A 6,244-nucleotide genomic window follows, 5' to 3' on the forward strand; every position below is an offset into this window, starting at 1 on the left:
AAAAAAAGTCACACTATTTTTTTTTTGGAGTAATGGATAATGAATGTTAGACTAAATTTTTTGCTATATACTGCCGTATTAGTCTTTATATGCCTTACTAGCTCTTGCCAGTCGTATGAGTCGTTTGATCCAAGATCTCCTAATGGGGGTGTTACTTTAAATGGATATATCCAAAAACCAGGGATTTTTTATTTCCTAAATGAGGAACTCCGTTGGAGAGATCGTGACTTTCCATTTTACAATATGTTAATGAGCACTGTTGCTACAACTTTTATTAATCTTATTAATCAAATTGAAAAGAATGAGGAAGGATTAATGCTTTATTATAGCAGGGAAGTAGCTAGACTTGCAAAAAAAGGGGAGGTGATTAATTCAATTTACAAGAGCTTTTTAACAGTTAAGGGCTCGAAACATGAACTAAAAATTTATGAAGAACAGTTCAAGCCTTTATGTAAAAGTTATAGAATTGAAATAGCAAAAAGTCCCATTATATCAATTGTTTCCCATTCGACATCCAGATTAAATGCTTATGATTATCTTATTCCATTTATTCCAAGTGAAGTTCTAGACCCGGTAATGAAAAAGTTTTCAATCGAAGTAACTAAGTTTTTGTGGCCTCAGTCTTTTGCCGAAATGTCCAATGTTTTTATCACTATGATAGAAAAATTGGAGAAACTATGCAAAAAAATCAACTTCAATCTGCTAGAATCATGTAATGAATATATGCAGCAGTCTAGAAGTTACTTGATTGATCTCATTAAAAATCACGAGAAATTTTTAAAGTATTCAAAAACGAAAAATGCAAATTATTTGGAATTTTCTAATATCTTGAGAAAGCTACGCGGCGAAATACTTTCGTTCAAACCTTACCAGATTGTATTAAGGAAGTTAGATCCAGTTAAAGCAGATGCACTTGGGGTGCCCATGTTTTCTGGATTCAATCACAGCATACTTGATGAAACAATGAAAGAATACTATGAAATATTAAGAGATCGAAGGTTAAAGAACAAATAATGATTATAGTTTGGATTTAGCTTGAAATTGAATTAATATTAATTATATATATCGGAAGTACTTGCTTTGCGTTGCTAATAGTATAGCACCTCTTTTTAAAGCATTCCATTGGTCTGTCAGTAATCACCAAGCAAATTAGAAACCTGGAAATTTTTTTAGTTTCGTATAATTCTTCAAACTCATAAAAATTCATATCATATTTATTTTCAAAGGTTTGTGGCCCACAGGTATTAGCTAGGAGTATTTCGGGCTCTTCTATATATATTAGCAATTTTAACTTAATAAAATTAATTGAACCTTGGTATAATCGTTTAATACTATCTATAAATCTAGTCCTTGCATGACAACAAAATATTTTTCCAATCCCAACAACTTTAATGCTTGTTTGCGATGAACCGTAAATTTCTCCTTTGATTGAAATTAAATCTTCCACAATCTTTATTTCTTGTTGTGTACAATAATACGGTAAGAATGAACTTTCGAAGCATGAAATTCCATTTGGAGGCATAACAGATATTGATAATAGTTTTGATTCCATACTATTTGACCTTTCTAGACGTTCGTAGATAGGTTCTTGAAACTCATTTTTATTATGTAGTTTTATTTTCCTTTTATCTTTTTTTAACCTTCTTTCCAAGTTTCTAATTTTCTTGTCGAGATTATCAACTATCTCTCTAGTTTCTAAGTCATATTGCTTTAATAAAGTTGCATGGGGTGATTCTTGTTTTTCAAAGTTTTCTTTTCTATTATTGTTTTTATAATCACTATCTAATTTAGGATTGCAATTTGAACCATAGTTTGATTCAAAATTATTTAACTCTATGTTATTTTTGGGAATGTTTTGATTAATTTGACTTTCATCTTTTCTCTCGTTATTTCTCCTCAATTGCGGAGTGGATAAGTTACTTGTAGTCTGAAATGAGATAATCTTTTCAACATTGTTTAAATCAGGTAATTTCGATTTGGAAGTTGAGTAATACCTTTCAATTAACTTATTTACAAATGAACTATTGTAGCTTATTGAACTCTCAGAATCTATTCCTGAGCAAGTGTTCATTTCAGCATTATACTTTTTCTCATTTTGGCCATAATACTTGTAATTCCATTTTTTTTCATCATTGCGTCTCAAATCCATACATTTCTCATTTTTGTTCAATTCTAGCTGGCGCATATTATTTCTAATATTGAAATCATATTTATCCCTCGAATGCCCAGTATCTGTCTGACTTTTCAGGTAAGAGACTGATTTAATATATCTTCTCAAGCTAGCCAGTTTTTTTTTGCATCTTGAAATAGTCAAATCAACATTTGTTGATACTGGGAAAAATAGATCAGTTCTTTCATGCATTTCAGAAGTTCTACATTTGTTTTAAAAATCTATTTAGAGTTATAATCCTATTTTCTGAATGACTCAGAAATTGCTAATTTTATTAGTTGTTAATACTGCATTACTTTCTGCAAATTAATATGAAAAAACTGTTAATTTATTAATTTTTTTAAAAATTTAGTGTGGTTTCCACAAATATTTGTTATTAAAATATTTTGTGTACAATAAGGTCAAATTTTGAAATTTTAGTTTTTAAATTTGGACTCCAAAATCATTGAGAAAAAATTTTTCGAAACTTAAAATGTGATTAAGTATTAAGGTTTCAAATAATATCAGTCTATAATACTATTTTACAAATTTCACACCTTTAAGTCAATGTCATTTAAATCGATGCTCGCTATTAGGACATTTAAGTCTCAAGTGTCTCGGCTTTATTCTACCTTCGTATTATCGCCCTCCGATTTCCATAAATTAATTAATGATTTCTTTCTTTGCCTGATCATGTATGAGTACATAAATATAGAGCCAGGAATATATATACACAATATAACAATATATAGGCATGCAAGATTCACTTCGAAATTCAGAGCATTAGGCATTTTTGTGGGGAAATGTAGCAATCTTTGATAAACTGGATCGCTTGAGCTAGAATTATTATAAATATCAGAGATAAAGTTTGAACAAATAATTACCTCACTAAAGATACCAATTGGATACAAAACAGCAAATGCGCTATATCTGAGCCACTTTAGGAATAAAGGCATTCTAATTGATGGAAAGTTAAATGAGCATTGCAAAATAACATAATATGGATATCTGATTAACTCTGATAATGACCAAGTTATTATCATGATATTTGAGAAAACTGTCGAAATTTGGCGAGAGTTTTCTGGAGACAAATAGAATACGATCCATACTATGTGTAATCTCGAAGATACTTGGATTATTGTGGGCAGAAATTGCGACTTCACAATTCCAAGTGAAGAATTCATTATATCTAACACTGCTAGGCTTTGCGAAATTCGCAGTGCTATCATATGTTTACCTAATTGTTCATAAGTACTTTTTATGCCAATTATTTCATTAATTGTAAAGTATAATGTTGTAGCCCAAAATAAGGTTGAAACAATGCCATATATGATTAAATAGATACTTTTAAGCTTAGAGCTATGCATCTGAATTGCTATCCCACCGCACACTCAATCACTGCTTGTAACAATTAATACAGATAAAACTTAAAGGCTTTCTATTTTTAAATAAAATTATTCTCAACACATTACCGCTTGCCAATTTGTATTGGCGCTGATCATTAATTATTAAATAAAGTATTGCAAAAAAAAATAATCAATCAATTCAACTCGCGAGACGAAGACTTAGCTAGTGGCTTCCCTGACATTCATGAACTCCTTTTAGAGTACAATGACCTATATTTCTTTGGGTCTCTCGGCTCTGTGATAATCAGATGGAGCAATAGAATGACATTGTGCGCAGGTAAATGTACATATGAAACTGGAGGGAGATGCATCGTCAGCCTTTCAGAGCCACTACTAAAGTATAGATCCGTTAAAGAGCTAAGAGAGACAATTTTGCATGAGCTTATTCATGCTTATTTGTTTGTGACATCAAACGATAGAGATAGAAATTTTCACGGGAAGGAGTTCTGCTTTCATATGAACAGAATAAACAAAATGTCTGGCCTAAACATTACTATTTATCACAACTTCCATGATGAATTGAACTATTATAGAAGGTATATCTGGCGTTGCGATGGTGTTTGTAGAAATCACCCACCCTACTATGGATACGTTCGACGTTCGATCAACAGAAAGCCAGGCCCAGCAGATTCTTGGTGGAATTTTCATAGAAAAACATGTGGAGGTTGTTTTGTCAAGGAGGCCAAAACATTACCTCAAATAAATAATTTGGAGTCACTGGGCACAAGGCCTAACGGCCAGACTTCTAGTCCAAATATGCATCAAGATGATATATTGGAAATTATAGAAATTAGCGACTAGGGTGTAGATAATTAACAATGCATATTTACTTTTATTTTCTATATATATATATATATATATTTTTTTTTAGTCAGTTTCCTTTCTTTACATGAAGTTATACAACACTTGATATTGTAAGTTAAGCGCTAACTGAGAATTTGAGGGGTGTATAGATGCTTTTTTTAGAGGGGCTGGAAATTTTGTCCGTTTTAGGGGCTTGGATTTAATTTATTCATTAATATACTTTATCAAACTTTTGAACTGATAAGATGTCCAGATTATCTCAATCCCTGCATGATAGGCATATTACAATCTTTTCGCCAGAAGGCAAACTTTATCAAATAGAATATACCTTTAGAGCTGTGAAGAATTCAAACATTACGGCAATTGCTATAAAGGGTAAAGATACCGTATGCATTGTATGTGAAAAGAAAGTCCCAAATCAGCAAGGACAACAAGATAAACTTTTGGACCCTGCCTATGTTACGTCTTTGTACAAAGTAAGAAAGCATATTGGGGCAGTAATGCTTGGGTTGGCTCCTGATTGTAGATCAATTATCTCAAAGTAAGTTTAATTTATTTGAAAACTCGGAGATTTATTAAAATAACTCAAATTTCTAAACTAGGTGTAGGGAAATTGCAGGGAAATTTGCCTTCGAAAAAGGAGTTGAAATTCCTGTTTCATACCTATCACATAAAATAGCAGATGTGAATCAACTATATACTCAGCATGCATCTATGAGACTTTTGGGTGCTTCTGGGATGTTTATATCAATAGATGATGAAGATGGGCCTTCATTATACAAGATTGACCCAGCTGGGTACTTTGCCTCCTACAGAGCATGTGCTGTTGGTACAAAAGAGAGAGAGGGGAATAATGCGCTTGAGAAGATTATCAAGAACGAGCCTCTAAACAGCTGCGAAGAAGTTATTTCTGCAAGTATCGACTGTCTGAAAACCCTACTTGGAGTAGATTTCAAAGCTGAAGACATAGAGGTTGGTGTTGTTACAAAAGATATGCCCGAATTTAGACTATTAAGCGTTGAAGAAATTGATAATTACCTAACTAATATCGCTGAAAGGGATTAGGGATTATGTTTCCAGCCTAACTCAGAAAGGGAATCTTGAATGTGCAGAAATGATGTCTATATTCCAGCATAATCATTCTAGATCTAAGCGTTGCCAAGGTGTTGACCTCTTTATGCTTAATACATTTGCTAAGACGTTAAATTTATACTTTTTTTCTAGCTTTTTTTCTCAATTTCTCTGGCTTCCATACCTCGAGAAATGGTGTGGGGTGTACTTGTGCCGCTCTTTAACATTTTCTCGCTTTTAATTCTTTGAATGCTAGCGGCTATTTTGGAACCTTTTATAATCTAGAGTGAGGAGATGTACGCAAGTTTGTGTCTACAAATGCAATGCTCACAGAGGATATTGGTGGAAATGTCTGAATCATAATAAAGGTGCATTTTTGCATTTAAACTATTTTATTTTTAGAAAGGAGTATTACCTTTCATAAGAAAATAAATCTAACTTCAATCTAGCTAGAAAAGAACTTAAATTCAACCCTAAAGTGTATACAAAAATACTGGGGAATTTTGTTTGCATTTCAAGGGTTTAGAAATTGTTAATTTCAAGTTTAATATAATTACCATTTTTTGCAAAAATTATAAATAAAAGGACACGAAATTTGTTTATATCTATTGTTAATTCAAGATAAGTAAGCTTAATACAAGTTAAGACTATTATAACTATTTAAGAATAATATTTAGCTGGTTTATTGGATATTCAATTCTCAACCTAAATTTTGCACTAATTTAAAAGCTATCTTAAGATTATTTTCTGAAATTTTAAGATAAGAATTACTTTAAATAAACTTCTTATTAAATATTGATTTTGTCTCCTGGTA

General features: G+C 31.6%; 5 protein-coding genes across 5 annotated transcripts; 3 read left to right on the forward strand and 2 right to left on the reverse strand.

Moving 5' to 3' along the window:
* Window positions 1-39: 39 nt before the first annotated feature.
* cgd3_2130 (hypothetical protein with signal peptide) lies at window positions 40-1,014 on the forward strand (the record flags this gene model as incomplete). The annotated part of the gene is made up of 1 exon (XM_626781.1): window positions 40-1,014. The coding sequence occupies one exon, from the start codon at window positions 40-42 to the stop codon at window positions 1,012-1,014; it is 975 nt and encodes a 324-aa protein (XP_626781.1).
* A 16-nt stretch (window positions 1,015-1,030) lies between these two features.
* Window positions 1,031-2,362, reverse strand: cgd3_2140 (hypothetical protein; the record flags this gene model as incomplete). Its single annotated transcript, XM_626782.1, has 1 exon — window positions 1,031-2,362. One exon carries the CDS (start codon window positions 2,360-2,362, stop codon window positions 1,031-1,033), a length of 1,332 nt encoding a protein of 443 aa, XP_626782.1.
* Window positions 2,363-2,772: 410 nt separating this feature from the next.
* cgd3_2150 (protein phosphatase, signal peptide, 2-6 transmembrane domain protein) lies at window positions 2,773-3,516 on the reverse strand (the record flags this gene model as incomplete). Its single annotated transcript, XM_626783.1, has 1 exon — window positions 2,773-3,516. One exon carries the CDS (start codon window positions 3,514-3,516, stop codon window positions 2,773-2,775), a length of 744 nt encoding a protein of 247 aa, XP_626783.1.
* Window positions 3,517-3,654: 138 nt separating this feature from the next.
* cgd3_2160 (SprT like metalloprotease) lies at window positions 3,655-4,356 on the forward strand (the record flags this gene model as incomplete). The annotated part of the gene is made up of 1 exon (XM_626784.1): window positions 3,655-4,356. A coding segment is annotated over one exon (702 nt), but the record flags the coding sequence as incomplete, so codon positions are not given.
* Window positions 4,357-4,604: 248 nt separating this feature from the next.
* Window positions 4,605-5,424, forward strand: cgd3_2170 (proteasome subunit alpha1; the record flags this gene model as incomplete). The annotated part of the gene is made up of 2 exons (XM_626785.1): window positions 4,605-4,900; window positions 4,962-5,424. The coding sequence occupies 2 exons, from the start codon at window positions 4,605-4,607 to the stop codon at window positions 5,422-5,424; spliced, it is 759 nt and encodes a 252-aa protein (XP_626785.1).
* Window positions 5,425-6,244: the final 820 nt, after the last annotated feature.

The sequence above is a fragment of the Cryptosporidium parvum genome, chromosome 3 (assembly GCF_000165345.1).
Source record: "Cryptosporidium parvum Iowa II chromosome 3, whole genome shotgun sequence".
Lineage (NCBI taxonomy): Eukaryota > Apicomplexa > Conoidasida > Eucoccidiorida > Cryptosporidiidae > Cryptosporidium > Cryptosporidium parvum.